The sequence below is a fragment of the Oncorhynchus clarkii genome, chromosome 26 (assembly GCF_045791955.1).
Source record: "Oncorhynchus clarkii lewisi isolate Uvic-CL-2024 chromosome 26, UVic_Ocla_1.0, whole genome shotgun sequence".
Taxonomy (NCBI): Eukaryota; Metazoa; Chordata; class Actinopteri; order Salmoniformes; family Salmonidae; genus Oncorhynchus; species Oncorhynchus clarkii.
In genome coordinates this window covers 41,174,647-41,192,539 of record NC_092172.1, presented here as the reverse complement: position 1 = coordinate 41,192,539, position 17,893 = coordinate 41,174,647, and the positions used below count along the sequence as shown (strand labels likewise).

The window sequence follows — 17,893 nt, the reverse complement described above, 5'->3', positions numbered from 1 at the left end:
GTGTTAGACAGTTAGTTTGGTTGCTGTGTTAGACAGTTAGTGTGGTTGCTAACTGTGTTAGACAGAGTTAGTTTGGTTGCTGTGTTAGACAGTTAGTGTGGTTGCTGTGTTAGACAGTTAGTTTGGTTGCTGTGTTAGACAGTTAGTTTGGTTGCTGTGTTAGACAGTTAGTTTGGTTGCTGTGTTAGACAGTTAGTTTGATTGCTGTGTTAGACAGTTAGTTTGGTTGCTGTGTTAGACAGTTGGACCATGACCGCCCTGGACCCTGACCGCCCTGGACACTGACCGCCCTGGACCCTGACCGCCCTGGACCCTGACCGCCCTGGACCCTGACCGCCCTGGACCCTGACCGCCCTGGACCATGACCGCCATGGACCATGACCGCTCTGGACCATGACTGCCCTGGCTTTATTAACACGTGTCCCTTGTTAAAGTTCATTTGTGAAATGTCTTTACTTATTAATGCGTCTGAGACAATCAGTTGTGTTGTGACAAGGTAGGGGTGGTATACAGAAGAAAGCCCTATTTGGTAAAAGACCAAGTCCATTTATGGCAAGAACAGCTCAAATAAGCAAAGAGAAACGACAGTCCATCATTACTTTAAGACATGAAGGTCAGTCAATCCGGAAAAATGTCAAGAACTTTGAACGTTTCTTCAAGTGCAGTCGCAAAAACCATCAAGCGTTATGATGAAACTGGCTCTCGTGAGGACCGCCACAGGAAAGGAAGACCCAGAGTTACCTCTGCTGCAGAGGATACATTTATTAGAGTTACCAGCCTCAGATTGCAGCCCAAATAAATGCTTCACATAGTTCAAGTAATAGACACATCTCAACATCAACTGTTCAGAGGAGACTGATTTGATATTTTTGTTTCCAACCGTTGTGTATTTGTGAGACACAGAGTAGGTGAACGGAAGATCTCCGCATGTGTGGTTCCCACTGTGAAGCATGGAGGAGGAGGTGGTGTGATGGTTCTTTGCTGGTGACACTGTCTGTAATTCATTTAGAATTCAAGACACACTTAACCAGCATGGCTACCACAGCATTCTGCAGGGATACACCATCACATCTGGTTTGCGCTTAGTGGGACTATCATTTGTTTTTCAACAGGACAATGACCCAATTTGGCCAAGAAGGAGAGTGATGGAGTGCTGCATTAGATGACCTGGCCTCCACAATCACCCAACCTCAACCCAATTGAGATGGTTTGGGACGAGTTGGACCGCAGAGTTAAGGAAAAGCAGCCAACAAATGCCCAGCATATGTGGGAACTCCTTCAAGACTATTGGTAAAGCATTCCAGGTGAAGCTGGTTGAAAGAAAAAAAATAATTAAATTGTATTTTCACCTTTATTTAACCAGGCCAGTTGAGAACAAGTTCTCATTTACAACTGCGACCTGGCCAAGATAAAGCAAAGCAGTTCGACACAAACAAACACAGAGTTCCACATAAACAAACGTATAGTCAATAACACAAAATAAAAATCTATGTACAGTGTGTGCAAATGTAGAAGAGTAGGGAGGTAGGCAATAAATAGGCCATAGAGGGTAAATAATTACAATTTAGCATTAACACTGGAGTGATGGATGTGCAGATGATGATGTGCAAGTAGAGTGCAAAAGAGCAAGAGGATAAGTAATAATATGGGGATGAGGTAGTTGGGCTATTTACAGATGAGCTATGTACAGGTACAGTGATCGGTAAGCTGCTCAGACAGCTGATGCTTAAAGTTAGACAGGGAGATATAAGACTCCAGCTTCAGTTATTTTTGCAATTTGTTCCAGTCATTGGCAGCAGAGAACTGGAAGGAAAGGCGGCCAAAGGAAGTGATGATTTTGGGGATGACCAGTGAAATATACGTGCTGGAGCGCTTGCTACGGTGACCAGTGAGCTGAGATAAGGCGGGGCTTTACCTAGTAAAGACTTATAGATGACCTGGAGCCAGTGGGTTTGGCGACGAATGTGTAGTGAGGGCTAGCCAACGAGAGCATACAGGTTGCAGTGGTGGGTAGTATATGGGGCTTTGGTGACAAAATGGATGGCACTGTGAAATCATGCTAAGAGTGTGCAAAGATGTCATCAAGGCAAAGGGTGGCTACTTTGAAGAATCTAAAATCTAAAATATATTTTGATTTGTTAAACACTTTCTTGGATTACTACATGATTCCATATGTGTTATTACAAAGTGTTGATGTCTTCACTATTATTCTACAATGTAGAAAATAGTAAAAATAAAGAAAAACCCTTGAATGAGTAGGTGTGTCCAAACTGTAGTTTGATTGCTAACTGTGTTAGTCAGAGTTATAGTTTGATTGCTAACTAGTTAGATTGCAGAATGACCTCCTATGATATTCCTTAAAAGGGCCTGTGTGATAGAGTAGAATGGCTGTGCTGTGCATTCCACACCATCGTGAGAAAGATGGAACCAGACCGTAAGATTCTCTCTCCATGCTAATCTGTCTGTGGCCAGGTGGCTACTCTAAGCTAGGCTATGCTAGCAGGCGAAACTACGAGGCTAGGCCAGGAGGCTACACTAGCCTATGATATGCTAGCAGGCTACACTAGGAGGCTAGCCTATGATATGCTAGCAGGCTACACTAGGAGGCTAGGCTATGCTATGCTAGCAGGCTAAAGTGCATGGAAGGCTACATTAGGAAGCTAGGACAGCAGGCTACACTAACTCCCTTCAACCTGCATCACAGTTGGCTAACTTTTAGCCGGAAGGCTCCACTGGAAGGCTAGGCTAGGCTACGTTATAAGGCTACGTTATAAGGCTACATTAGGCCACACAGGCTAGACAATGACTCCATTCAACTCTTCTCCTCTTTCTAACCTGCATGTTGCTGTTTTTAGAGTTAAGCGTGATGCAGAATGATATCTAAAAACAGACCGATTTGTATTTTCTAGATTGTTCCATGACTGGACACAGCTACACATACTGTATTGGCTGCAATACTCTGATCTAAGCCATGAACAGGTTCCTGCTGCCATCATGTTTAACCACAGAGCCTATCTAACCTGGACTTTAGTGTTCTCTCTTTTCTCTTTTCTTGTTCTGTCCTTCATCTCACCCCGTTCTCCTCCAGCGCGGCCAGCGGCTTGTTGATGCTGTTGACGAACTTGTTGACATGCTCAAAGTGTTTTGTCATCTCTGTGGCGAGCACCATGTCTATGATGGCCTGACGCAGGGTACGGTACTCATTCCTACAGAGAGAGAGAGAGAGACAGCGAGAAGGGAGGGGAGGAGAGAGAGAGGGAGAGGTGGGAGGGGAAAGAGAGAGAAAGAGAGAGAGAGACAGCGAGAGGGAGGAGAGGGGAGGAGAAAGAGAGAAGAACAGAGAGAGAGACAGCGAGAAGGAGGAGAGGACAGAGAGAGGGGGGAGGAGAAAGAGAGAGAGAGAAGAACAGAGAGCGAGAGAGAGAGACATCGGGAGGGAGGGGGGAGGAGAAAGCGAGAGAGAGAAGAACAGAGAGCGAGAGAGAGAAAGAAAAGCAGTGGAGGAGAGAAAGGAAAGGGGGGGGATAGGGAGAAGAACACAGAGAGAGAGAGAGAGAGAGAGAGAGAGAGAGAGAGAAAGAGAGAAGAGACAGCGAGAGGGAGGAGAGGGGAGGAGAAAGAGAGAAGAACAGAGAGAGAGACAGCGAGAAGGAGGAGAGGACAGAGAGAGAGAGAAGAACAGAGAGCGAGAGAGAGAGACATCGGGAGGGAGGGGGGAGGAGAAAGAGAGAGAGAGAAGAACAGAGAGCGAGAGAGAGAGAGAAAAGCAGTGGAGGAGAGAGGAAAGGGGGGGATAGGGAGAAGAACACAGAGAGAGAGAGAGAGAGAGAGAGAAAGAGAGAAGAGACAGCGAGAGGGAGGAGAGGGGAGGAGAAAGAGAGAAGAACAGAGAGAGAGACAGCGAGAAGGAGGAGAGGACAGAGAGAGGGGGGAGGAGAAAGAGAGAGAGAGAAGAACAGAGAGCGAGAGAGAGAGACATCGGGAGGGAGGGGGGAGGAGAAAGAGAGAGAGAGAAGAACAGAGAGCGAGAGAGAGAGAGAAAAGCAGTGGAGGAGAGAGAGGAAAGAGGGGGGTGGGAGAAGAACACAGAGAGAGAAAGAGAGAGAGAGAGAGAGAGGAGGGGGGGGGGAGAAGAACACAGAGAGAGACATCGGGAGGGAGGAGAGGGGGGGGGGGAGAACACAGAGAGAGAGAGGAAGGGGGGGGGGGGAGAAGAACACAGAGAGAGAGAGGAAGGGGGGGTAGGGAGAAGAACACAGAGAGAGAGAGGAAGGGGGGGGGGTAGGGAGAAGAACACAGAGAGAGACACGTTCACACAAAAAGCATTGGTAAATAAATGTGCTGAAAGCCCCTCTGGACAGTTCCTCCTGACTGTAGTGACAGAGGAGAGGAATGAATGGAGTGATTGTGTACCTTCCCCCATCCGAGGGAGAGCATTGCATGAGACACACTTGCTCTGGGACTCAAATCACATGACTGCCCTGCCTCACTGTCTCTCTCACACACGGACGGACAGACAGACAGACAGACCAAACAGCCTCCCAGAAAACCCACAGACAGCCAGACAGACAGACAGGCCAAACAGCCTCCCAGAAAACCCACAGACAGGCAGACAGACCAAACAGCCTCCCAGAAAACCCACAGACAGCCAGACAGACAGACCAAACAGCCTCCCAGAAAACCCACAGACAGACAGACAGACAGACCAAACAGCCTCCCAGAAAACCCACAGACAGCCAGACAGACAGACCAAACAGCCTCCCAGAAAACCCACAGACAGCCAGACAGACAGGCCAAACAGCCTCCCAGAAAACACACAGACAGCCAGACAGACAGACCAAACAGTCTCCCAGAAAACCCACAGACAGCCAGACAGACAGACCAAACAGCCTCCCAGAAAACCAACAGACAGCCAGACAGACAGACCAAACAGCCTCCCAGAAAACCAACAGACAGCCAGACAGACAGACCAAACAGCCTCCCAGAAAACCCACAGCCAGCCAGACAGACAGACAGACAGACAGCCAGACAGACAGACAGGCCAAACAGCCTCCCAGAAAACCCACAGACAGCCAGACAGACAGACCAAACAGCCTCCCAGAAAACCCACAGACAGACAGACAGACAGACCAAACAGCCTCCCAGAAAACCCACAGACAGACAGACAGACAGACCAAACAGCCTCCCAGAAAACCCACAGACAGCCAGACAGACAGACCAAACAGCCTCCCAGAAAACCAACAGACAGCCAGACAGACAGACAGGCCAAACAGCCTCCCAGAAAACCCACAGACAGCCGTACCTCTCCATGTTCCTGAAGATGTTACACTTGTCGTCCCGTGTGGTGATCTGGAAGGCAAGGGCAGCGTGGTGGCTCTCTAGCACGGCCGTGTCATTGTACAAGATGGCCAGCTCACTTCCTGCGTTACACAGGAAGCTGTTGGTGCGTCCCGGGTGATCCACGTCGTGTACCGTGGCTGCTATCAGAGCCGCCACCTCATCAATCTGCTCCAGACTTTGCTGTTCGGGAAAGAAGAGGAGTGTTTTCTTCATATTTAATATTAATGGAGCAGTTAGAGACGGGGATTCCAGCTGGCGACCGTTTGGTTACAGGCCCAATGATCTAACGGCTAGGCTACCTGCTGCCCTATTGATTATGGTCATACTATTTATACCACCAAATTACCCTTACCATTGTCATTTTTAGAATGTGAACCCTGCAGGAACTGAACCCACGACCTTGGTGTTGCTAGTGACGTGATCTTACTAACTGAATCCACGACCTTCGTGTTGCTAGTTAACGTGATCTTACTAACTGAACCCACGACCTTGGTGTTGCTAGTGAACGTGATCTTACTAACTGAACCCACGACCTTGGTGTTGCTAGTGAACGTGATCTTACTAACTGAACCCACGACCTTGGTGTTGCTAGTGAACGTGATCTTACTAACTGAACCCACGACCTTGGTGTTGCTAGTGAACGTGATCTTACTAACTGAACCCACGACCTTGGTGTTGCTAGTGAACGTGATCTTACTAACTGAACCCACTACCTTGGTGTTGCTAGTGACGTGATCTTACTAACTGAACCCACCACCTTGGTGTTGCTAGTGACGTGATCTTACTAACTGAACCCACCACCTTGGTGTTGCTAGTGAACGTGATCTTACGAACTGAATCACTGATTGAATAGGCTGCTTTGAATGTTTTAGGGGCTTTCTTAATCATGTATTTGTGTTGTGTCATGTTGTTTTAGGGGCTTTCTTAATTTATATATATATATTTTTAAAATTTTACCCCGTTTTCTCCCCAATTAGCTACTAGTAGCTACTATCTTGTCTCATCGCTACAACTCCCGTACGGACTCGGGAGAGACGAAGGTTGAAAGTCATGCGTCCTCCGATACACAACCCAACCAAGCCGCACTGCTTCTTAACACAGTGCGCATCCAACCCGGAAGCCAGCCGCACCAATGTGTCGGAGGAAACACCGTGCACCTGGCGACCTTGGTTAGCGCGCACTGCGCCCGGCCCGCCACAGGAGTCGCTGGTGCGCGATGAGACAAGGATATCCCTACCGGCAAACACACCGCCAGGTATGCACGCACACACACGGACACAAACACACCGTCAGGTATGCATGCACATAGCCACGGGAAGTAGTTTGGGGGTATGGGTGCTGCAAATCTTTTAGCAAATTTCTTTTTTGGGGGGGGTGGGGGTGCAGAATTTATGGGGGGGTCCGCGTTGAAGACTTCTATATCGGTCCTCTAATACAGAACTAGTAAAGGCCCAGTGCACTACACTACACACACACACACACACACACACACACACACACACACACACACACACACACACACACACACACACACACACACACACACACACACACACACACACACACACAGGTCCAGACACACACACACACACACAGGTCCAGACACACACACACACACACACACACACACACACACACACACACACACACACACACACACACACACACACACACACACACACACACACACACACACACACAGGTCCAGACACACACACACACACACACACACAGGTCCAGACACACACACACACACACACACACACACACAGGTCCAGACACACACACACACACAGGTCCAGACACACACACACACACACACACACACACACACACAGGTCCAGACACACACACACACACAGGTCCAGACACACACACACACACAGGTCCAGACACACACACACACACACACAGGTCCAGACACACACACACACACACAGGTCCAGACACACACACACACACAGGTCCAGACACACACACAAACACACAGGTCCAGACACACACACAAACACACAGGTCCAGACACACACACACACACAGGTCCAGACACACACACACACACACACACAGGTCCAGACACACACACACACACACACACAGGTCCACACACACACACACACACACACACACACACAGGTCCAGACACACACACACACACACACACACACACACACTCCTAACCTGATTAGTCTAGATGACTCTAGAGACATGTAGTTCCATGTTAGAGAGTAAAGGAGTCAAAGACGTCAGGATTATGACTTCCCACTGGGCACAGACAGCAGGTCAACGTCTAGTTTTGATTTACATTTGGGTGAGTTGTCAATTAATCAAGTCAATTAGTCAATTAATCAAAGTGAAATCAACAAAAAAAATGTCACAATGTCAATGGATTTAGGTTGCAAGTTGGGTAAAAAACATAAAAATAATGAAAATCCCTTATGTTGATGACCTTTTGTAAATCCGAACAGTTTTCAACGTTAATTCAATATCATCACATTACATTTTTGTTGTTGAAATGAGGTGGAATCACCATTTATTCAACCAGTTTTTGCCCAGTGGGTAGGGTTGATTCCAGGAATCTTCTAACTGGAATTGTTTGGAAAACTTGGACATTTTGGGGAAGCTACCGGCATCGTGCAACTCTAACTAGAACTTGGATTAAGCCATGCTGGTGATTTAGGAATGTCAGCCCAGGATTGACTCATTGCTGTGTGCTTATTTCATTTCAATGCGTGTTTGTTACAAATGTTTTACTTCTGCTGTCTCTGAACAGGTCATACAGATTTACCTGTATAAATGAGGGGCAAACAAACAAACAAACCAAAGTAGACAAAAACAAACAAGTCAAAACAAGACAAAACAAACAAGACAAAACAAACAAGAAAACAAATAAATAAGACAAAACAAACAAGACAAAACAAACAAGACAAAACAAACGAGACAAAACTGTCTGACCCAGTGGCGGCCATCTTGGACGGCCATCTTACCTTGACCCTCTCCTTGCAGAGGAAGTATGCGGTAGCGTGCAGGACATCGGCAGCATGTGAGGAGTTGTGGTAGGAGTTGGTGGAGTGGTAGTTAGCCTCGATCCCCTGCAGCCAGGAGCGGAGAGTGGCCTCGGGACAGCTCAGGAACTCACACACCCCGAACCGAGAGAAGATCTTCAGGCCCAGATAGGTCAGAGGTCTGGGAGGAGACAATTACCAGACAGCATGACGGTTAGGACTAACAGAATGGAGGAGTTCAATACCACAGAGTTAAGTGCAGTACACAGTGTAACCTCATCTCTTCTGCCATAACCCAGTTTTCCAATCCAATCCCTCTGACACTCAACAGGTCATTTATAGGGCACTATTTTTCACCGGGGCCCATATGGGTGATCCCCCCCTCCCCCCCCCAAAAAACATGATTTGGGGGATTTTCACGTAATGTAGAATGGTCCTTTGAAGGAAGGATTGTTGACATATATTTGATGTTTGCATCTTAAAGACATGTTCAGGTAATTTGGCAACTAAGAAAGACACATTTTTTTAAACCTGCCGCTTTGGGCTGGACGTGTCAATGTGTAGTTCATACCTGCATAATCTATGAGCCGAATTCCGTCTTACCTCAATTAGCCACAAAATCCATAGTTGAAAATGACTGCTTCTTTTAGCTGTGTTTGTATTTGTTACGGATCCCCATTACTCTTCCTGGGGTCCAGCAGAATTTTAAAAACATGACAATACAATTACAGAATTCCACAACACACTGTGTGTGTGTGCCCATAGTCCACTGCCACATATCTGCAGAGACAAATCCATGTGTACGTGTGTGTATAGTGTGTGTGTTATCATGTGTGTTTGTCTGCGTGTGTCTGTGCCTCTGTGTGTGTGTGTCTCTTCACAGTCCCCGCTGTTCCATAAGGTGTATTTTTACCTGCTTTTTAAATGGGATTCTACTGTTGCATCAGTTACCTGATGTGGAATAGAGTTTCATGTGGTCATGGCTCTATGTTGTACTGTGTGCCTCCCGTAGTCTGTTCTGGACTTGGGGACTGCGAAGAGACCTCTGGTGGCATGTCTTGTGGGGGGGGGGGTATGTATGGGTGTCCGAGCTGTGTGCTAGTATTTTAAACAGACAGCTCGGTACCTTCAGCTTGTCAACACCTCTTACAAAAACAAGTAATGAGGAAGTCAATCTCTCTTCCACTTTGAGTCATGAGAGATTGACATGCATATTATTAATGTTAGCTTTCTGTGTACCTTTAAGGGCCAGCCGTGCTGCCCTGTTCTGAGCCAATTGTAATTCCCCAAGTCCCTCTTTGAGGCACCTGACCACACGATTGGACAGTAGTCCAGGTGAGACAAAACTAGGGCCTGTAGGACCTGACTTGTTGACAGTGTTGTTAAGAAGACAGAGCATCGCTTTATTACGGACAGACTTCTCCCCATCTTAGCTACTGTTGTATCAATATGTTTTGACCATGCCGGTTTACAATCCATGGTTACTCCACAAAGTGTAGTCACCTCAACTTGCTCAATTTCCATATTATTCATTACGAGATGAAGTTGAGGTTTAGGGTTTAGTGAACGATTTGTCCCAAATACAATGTTTTTAGTTTTGGAAATATTTAGGACTAACTTATTCCTTGCTACCCATTCGGAAACTAACTGCAGCTCTTTGTTAAGTGTTTCAGTCATTTCAGTCGGTGTGGTAGCTGATGTATATAGTGTTGAGTCATCCGCGTACATAGACACACTGGCTTTACTCAAAGCCAGTGGCATGTCGTTAGTAAAGATTGAAAAAAAATCAACGGGCCTAAACTGCTACCCTGGGGAATTCCTGCTTCTACCTGATTTACGTTGGAGAGGCTTCCATTAAAGAACACCCTCTGTGTTCTGTTAGACAAGTAACTCTTTATCCACAATATAGCCGGGGCTGTAAAGCCATAACACATACGTTTTTCCAGCAGTAGATCAATAATGTCCAAAGCTGTAAAGAAGTCTAACAAGACAAGCTGTACTGCGCCATTTTCCCTTCATTTCCCCCCCACGTGGGCCAGCCTCCTAGCAATTCGAGTTCCAACCAATGGGCTTCAGCCCCTTGCATTTGAGATATAATACCCGCTTATGAATACTAAAAAATATAAACATGAATATTGAAAATCTAAAATTTTTGAATTTGACAAATGTTTCAATATATTGTTGAACAAGAACATAATATACTCTACAGACATATCAATGTTCTAGAGTGGGATCTCTGCTACTAAGCATTACCAACAGAGTGAATGTGAAAATGGATTCAAAATGGTCGCCCTCTGCTGGTGATTTGTAAGCATTACCAACAGAGTGAATGTGAAAATGGATTCAAAATGGTCGCCCTCTGCTGGTGATTTGCAGGATGTGCAATGATTACAAGTAAAAGGAGGGCTGTGATTGGTTACATTGCCTACTATGCCAATTTCTATGTATAAAATGGGCCATAACTTTAAAACTAGCAGAGATTCCACTTTGGAACTTTGATATGCCTGTATAGTATTATTAAATTCAACAATATATTGAAACATTTGGCAAATTAAAAACATATTCATGTTTATATTTTTCAATATTCATAAATTCATGTAAGAAAAAAAAGTGTTATTGAAATAAAAAAACCAATCATATTACATATTACAATGTTTCACATGACACCGATCGTTTTCTTTGTAGCATCTATAGATGAAACATAATGGAGTCTTACAGGAGGCCTGGGTAAAGCCAAAAAATGTCACAAATATTCAATTCATTATTTCTCAAATATGCTTTTAGGCACATAGATACATAGGAACTAAATGGATAGAATGGAGTGAAAATCTCCTAAATCATGGTCTTTTTTTTTTGTGTGTCCTGGTTTCGTGAGGAATCACCCATATGCCTCTGGTTGAAAGTAGTGCACTATATAGAGGGATATGGTCCCATTTAGTACGCACCCATTAGCTTCACAGCCGGTGTACAGTACTGAAACAGTGTTATTACAACATTAGAGTGTTATTACAGTGTTATAACCTCCCCTCACCGTTTCAGACAGGCCTGTCTCCAGGTTGAACATGTAATTACAACATTAGAGTGTTATTACAGTGTTATAACCTCCCCTCTCACCGTTTCAGACAGGCAGTCTCCAGGTTGAAGATGTCAAAGTCCCAGGAGTCTTCATTCTCCATTGTCTGGGCAACGTGAGGAGGGATGTCATTCAACGACAGGGGCATGGCTAGGTGACTTGGGAGGTGGGGCTCTGAGAGGGGGACGGTGCGGGGGGTGAGGAGAGGGGGAGATGTTGGGGGGAGAGAGAGAGACAAATCAAAACGGCGCTTTACGTGATCAACATCATCATCATCTTCATCACTATGCCAGGAGAGCAATACTGTACGTACGCTTCGCAGCAAAGATGTATTCGTTTCCTGATAATCTGCGCAAGCCATCCTGTGAGAGAGAGAGAGAGAGAGAGAGAGAGAGAAAGAGAGAGAGAGACAGAGACAGAGAGAGAGAGAATGAGAGAGAGAGAGAGGGAATGAGAGAGAGAGACAAACAGAAAGAATAATAATTATATCAGTCCATAGTTTCAGACACTGTCAAATTAAATGAATGTCAAGAAACTACTACGCCCAATCCATAACCATGTACCACTTTAATAGACTACAGCTCAACATCCAACACCATAGTACCCTCCATGCTCATCATCAAGCTGGAGGCCCTGGGTCTCAACCCCGCCCTGTGCAATTGGGTCCTGGGCTTTCTAATGGGCTGCCCCCAGGTGGTGAAGGTAGGAAACAACATCTCCACTTCGCTGACCATCAAAACGGGCCCCACAAGGGTGCGTGCTCAGCCCCCTCCTGTACTCCCTGTTCACCCACGACTGCGTGGCCAAGCACGCCTCCAACTCAACCATCAAGTTTGCAGACGACACAACAGTAGTGGGCTTGATTACCAACAACGAAAAGACAGCCTACAGGGAGGTGGTGAGGGCACTCGGAGTGTGGTGTCAGGAAAACAACCTCTCACTCAACGTCAACAAAACAAAGGAGATGATCGTGGACTTCAGGAAACAGCAGAGGGAGCACCCACCTATTTACATCGAAGGGACAGTGGTGGAGAAGGTGGAAAGTTTTAAGTTCCTCAGCGTACACATCACAGACAAACTGAAATGGTCCACCCACACTGATAGTGTAGTGAAGGCTCAACAGTGCCTCTTCAACTTCAGGAGACTGAAGAAAAATGGCTTGTCACCTAAAACCCTGACAAACTTTTACAGATGCACAATCGAGAGCATCCTGTCAGGCTGTATCACCGCCTGGTACGGCAACTGCACCACCCTCAACCGCAAAGCTCTCCAGAGGGTGGTTCGGTCTGCACAACGCATCACCGGGGGATAACTACCTGCCCTCCAAGACACTTACAGCACCCGATGTCACAGGAAGGCCAAAAAGATCAAGGACAACAACCACCCGAGCTATTGCCTGTTCACCCCGCTACCATCCAGAAGGCGAGGTCAGTACAGGTGCATCAAAGCTGGGACCGAGAGAAAGAAAAACAGCTTCTATCTCAAGGCCATCAGACTGCTAAACAGCCACCACTAACTCAGAGAGACTGCTACCTACATAGACACTCATATCAATGGCCACTTTAATAAATGGATCACTAAACAATGCCACTTTAATGATGTTTAATAATGTTTACACACTTCTCATATCATAAACTCAGCAAAAAAAAAACCTGTCCACTGTCTCACTGTCCACTGTGTTTATTTTCAGCAAACTTAACATGTGTAAATATTTGTATGAACATAACAAGATTCAACAACTGAGACATAAACTGAACAAGTCCCACAGACATGTGACTAACAGAAATTGAATAATGTGTCCCTGAACAAAGGGAGGGGGGGGGGGGCAAAATCAAAAGTAACAGTCTCTGGAGTAGTGTGGCCACCAGCTGCATTAAGTACTGCAGTGCATCTCCTCCTCATGGACTGCACCAGATTTGCCAGTTCCTGCTGTGAGATGTTGCCCCACTCTTCCACCAAGGCACCTTCAAGTTCACAGACATTTCTGGGGGGAACGGGCCTGGCCCTCACCCTCCGATCCAACAGGTCCCAGACATTTCTGGGGGGAAAGGCCCTAGCCCTCACCCTCCGATCCAACAGTTCCCAGACATTTCTGGGGGGAAAGGCCCTAGCCCTCAACCGCCAATCCAACAGGTCCCAGACGTGCTCAATGGGATTGAGATCCGGGCTCTTCGCTGGCCATGGCAGAACAGCTGGAGGGTCATGTCAGGATGAGCCTGCAGGAAGGATACCACATGAGGGAGGAGGAGGAGGATGCTGTGACATACCGGCCCATGACAGAACCTCCACCTCCAAATCGATCCCGCTCCAGAGTACAGGCCTCGGTGTAACGCTCATTCCTTCGACGATAAACGCGAATCCGACCATCACCCCTGGTGAGGCAAAACCACGACTCCTCAAGTGAAGGGCACCTTTGCCAGTCCTGTCTGGTCCAGCGACAGAGGGGTTTGTGCCCAGAGGCGACGTCGTTGCCGGTGATGTCTGGTGGGGACCTGCCTTACAACAGGCCTACAAGCCCTCAGTCCAGCCTCTCTCAGCCTATTTCGGACGTTCTGAGCACTGACGGAGGGATTGTGTATTCCTGGTGTAACTCGGGCGATTGTTGTTGCCATCCTGTATCGATCCTGTGCAGTTGTTGTTGCCGTCCTGTACCTGTCCTGCAGGTGTGATGTTTGGATGTACCGATCCTGTGCAGGTGTCGTTGCCATCCTGTATCCTGTGCAGGTGTCGTTGCCATCCTGTATCCTGTACCGATCCTGTGCAGGTGTTGTTGCCGTCCTGTACCTGTCCTGCAGGTGTGATGTTCGGATGTACCGATCCTGTGCAGGTGTTGTTACACATGGTCTGCCACTGCGAGGACGATCAGCTGTCCGTCCTGTCTCCCCTGTAGCGCTGTCTTGCCGACCGTCTGTAAGCTGTTAGTGACTTAACGACCATTCCACAGGTGCGTGTTCTATCTCAAGGCCATCAGACTGTTAAACAGCCACCACTAACACTGAGTGGCTGCTGCCAACACACTGACACTGACTCAACTCCAGCCACTTTAATAATGGGAATTGATGGGAAATGATGTAAATATATCACTAGCCACTTTAAACAATGCTACCTTATATAATGTTACTTACCCTACATTATTCATCTCATATGCATACGTATATACTGTACTCTATATCATCGACTGTATCCTTATGTAATACATGTATCACTAGCCACTTTAAACTATGCCACTTTGTTTACATACTCATCTCATTTGTACATACTGTACTCGATACCATCTACTGTATCTTGCCTATGCTGCTCTGTACCATCACTCATTCATATATCCTTATGTACATATTCTTTATCCCCTTACACTGTGTACAAGACAGTAGTTTTGGAATTGTTAGTTAGATTACTTGTTATTACTGCATTGTCGGAACTAGAAGCACAAGCATTTCGCTACACTCGCATTAACATCTGCTAACTGTATGTGACAAATTAAAAATTTGATTTGATTTGATTTGATTTTAATTGTTTATGGTTCATTGAACAAGCATGGGAAACAGTGTTTAAACCCTTTACAATGAACATCTGTGAAGTTATTTGGATTTTTACAAATGATCTTTGAAAGACGGTGTCCTGAAAAAGGGACGTTTCTGTTTTTATGTATATTCTGTATCTTATACCTTATTATTATATTGAACCTTGTCTATGCTGCTCATCCATATATTTACATGTACATATTCTTATTCCATCCCCTTTACATTTGTGTGTAAAAGGGAGTTGTTGTGGAATTGTTAGATTACTTGTTAGATATTACTGCACTGTCGGAACTAGAAGCACAAGCATTTCGCTACACTCAATAACATCTGCTAACCATGTGTATGTGACCAATAACATCTGTGAATATGACCAATAGCATCTGCTAACCATGTGTATGTGACCAATAACATCTGCTAACCATGTGTATGTGACCAATAACATCTGCTAACCATGTGTATGTGACCAATAACATCTACTAACCATGTGTATGTGACCAATAACATCTGCTAACCATGTGTATGTGACCAATAACATCTACTAACCATGTGTATGTGACCAATAACATCTGCTAACCATGTGTATGGACCAATAACATCTGCTAACCATGTGTATGTGACCAATAACATCTACTAACCATGTGTATGTGACCAATAACATCTACTAACCATGTGTATGTGACCAATAACATCTACTAACCATGTGTATGTGACCAATAACATCTACTAACCATGTGTATGTGACCAATAACATCTGCTAACCATGTGTATGGACCAATAACATCTGCTAACCATGTGTATGTGACCAATAACATCTACTAACCATGTGTATGTGACCAATGACATCTACTAACCAATAACATCTGCATCTGTGAATGTGACCAATAACATCTACTAACCATGTGTATGTGACCAATAACATCTACTAACCATGTGTATGTGACCAATAACATCTGCTAACCATGTGTATGTGACCAATAGCATCTGCTAACCATGTGTATGTGACCAATAACATCTACTAACCAATAACATCTGCATCTGTGAATGTGACCAATAACATCTGTGAATGTGACCAATAGCATCTGTGAATGTGACCAAAAAAAAATAGTGATTTGATTTAGGCGTTTCCTCATCTGTCTTCTTCCTATCACCAGACAGACATGTAATGAATTACAACTAAACCCCTTGTTCCTCCACCATGATCTTGTTACAGACTTCATTCACGATTCAGAGAAAAGCTGTCCTAACGTTGCAGCCCAAGCTAAGTCTGTGTAATCAAACTAGTATCTGGTTTGGAGAATGATGACCACCATATGTGTGGCCCGTACAGCGGTGTCAAAACGGACACCAGTCCAAATGGACCATGTCTATGTGCCAACGCAAGTCAATGGATGAATCTCTCCCAAAACCCTCATGACTGTTCCTGTTGTCGTCACCACAGCTAGTTACACTGCAGCACGTTGTGAATGAGTATTGGCCAAGGCAGCTACAGCATCTGTAGTGTGTGTGTGTGTGTGTGTGTGTGTACTGTCTCTGTGTGTGTGTGTCTGTGTGTGTGTGTGTGTGTACTGTCTCTCTGTGTGTGTGTGTGTGTGTGTGTGTGTGTGTGTGTGTGTGTGTGTGTGTGTGTGTGTGTGTACTGTCTCTGTGTGTGTGTGTGTGTGTGTGTGTGTGTGTGTGTGTGTACTGTCTCTCTGTGTCTGTGTCTGTGTGTGTGTGTGTGTGTGTGTACTGTCTCTCTGTGTCTGTGTCTGTGTGTGTGTGTGTGTGTGTGCTCCTCTTGTTGTCGCCACAGCACGGTTTGAGTGTGAATGACACATATTCTGACGTGAGAGAGATGAACCTCTGTGCTCTTAACTGAATAGCTCTCAGTATCTCCCAGCATGCCTGGGCTGTGGGTAACAGGCAGTACCCTCACCAAGGCTACCACAGCGTCTGCAGTGTGTACTGTCTCTCTGTGTGTGTGTGTGTGTCTGTGTGTGTGTGTGTGTACTGTCTCCGTGTGTGTGTGTGTGTCTGTGTGTGTGTGTGTGTGTGTGTGTGTGTGTGTGTGTGTACTGTCTCTCTGTGTGTGTGTGTCACTGAGAGACAGAGGAGTGAGTGTTTACTTAGCGAGTGAGAAAGGAAGAGGAGTAGGGCTCATCTTTGACCCCTACATTGTCAGATCGCAGCGTTGCTTCTGTACACAGCAGCTATTTAAAGACCGTCCTCTCCTGATTCCACAACAGCTCAGCGCCGCTTGGAACAGCCTGTCTGTGGTGCTGTCCGCTCAGTGCTAGAACTACAGTACCTGTCTGTGGTGCTATCCGCTCAGTGCTAGAACTACAGTACCTGTCTGTGCTGCTGTCCGCTCAGTGCTAGAACTACAGTACCTGTCTGTGGTGCTGTCCGCTCAGTGCTAGAACTACAGTACCTGTCTGTGGTGCTGTCCGCTCAGTGCTAGAACTACAGTACCTGTCTGTGGTGCTGTCCGCTCAGTGCTAGAACTACAGTACCTGTCTGTGGTGCTATCCGCTCAGTGCTAGAACTACAGTACCTGTCTGTGGTGCTGTCCGCTCAGTGCTAGAACTACAGTACCTGTCTGTGGTGCTGTCCGCTCAGTGCTAGAACTACAGTACCTGTCTGTGGTGCTGTCCGCTCAGTGCTAGAACTACAGTACCTGTCTGTGGTGCTATCCGCTCAGTGCTAGAACTACAGTACCTGTCTGTGGTGCTGTCCGCTCAGTGCTAGAACTACAGTACCTGTCTGTGGTGCTGTCCGCTCAGTGCTAGAACTACAGTACCTGTCTGTGGTGCTATCCGCTCAGTGCTAGAACTACAGTACCTGTCTGTGGTGCTGTCCGCTCAGTGCTAGAACTACAGTACCTGTCTGTGGTGCTATCCGCTCAGTGCTAGAACTACAGTACCTGTCTGTGGTGCTATCCGCTCAGTGCTAGAACTACAGTACCTGTCTGTGGT

The 17,893-nt window shown here is 46.2% G+C and overlaps 1 protein-coding gene across 2 annotated transcripts in view; it reads right to left on the bottom strand.

Annotated features, from left to right (window-relative positions):
* Window positions 1-17,893, bottom strand: part of LOC139384455 (high affinity cAMP-specific and IBMX-insensitive 3',5'-cyclic phosphodiesterase 8A-like) — a 185,316-nt gene that overhangs the window by 9,191 nt on the left and 158,232 nt on the right. For both annotated transcript variants that reach the window (XM_071129225.1, XM_071129226.1), the window contains exons 15-19: window positions 11,732-11,780; window positions 11,460-11,592; window positions 8,328-8,526; window positions 5,303-5,520; window positions 3,074-3,206 (exon numbers count right to left, since the gene is read on the bottom strand). In XM_071129225.1, coding sequence (XP_070985326.1) covers window positions 3,074-3,206; window positions 5,303-5,520; window positions 8,328-8,526; window positions 11,460-11,592; window positions 11,732-11,780 — 732 coding nt within the window. The remainder of the gene's footprint in view (window positions 1-3,073; window positions 3,207-5,302; window positions 5,521-8,327; window positions 8,527-11,459; window positions 11,593-11,731; window positions 11,781-17,893) is intronic.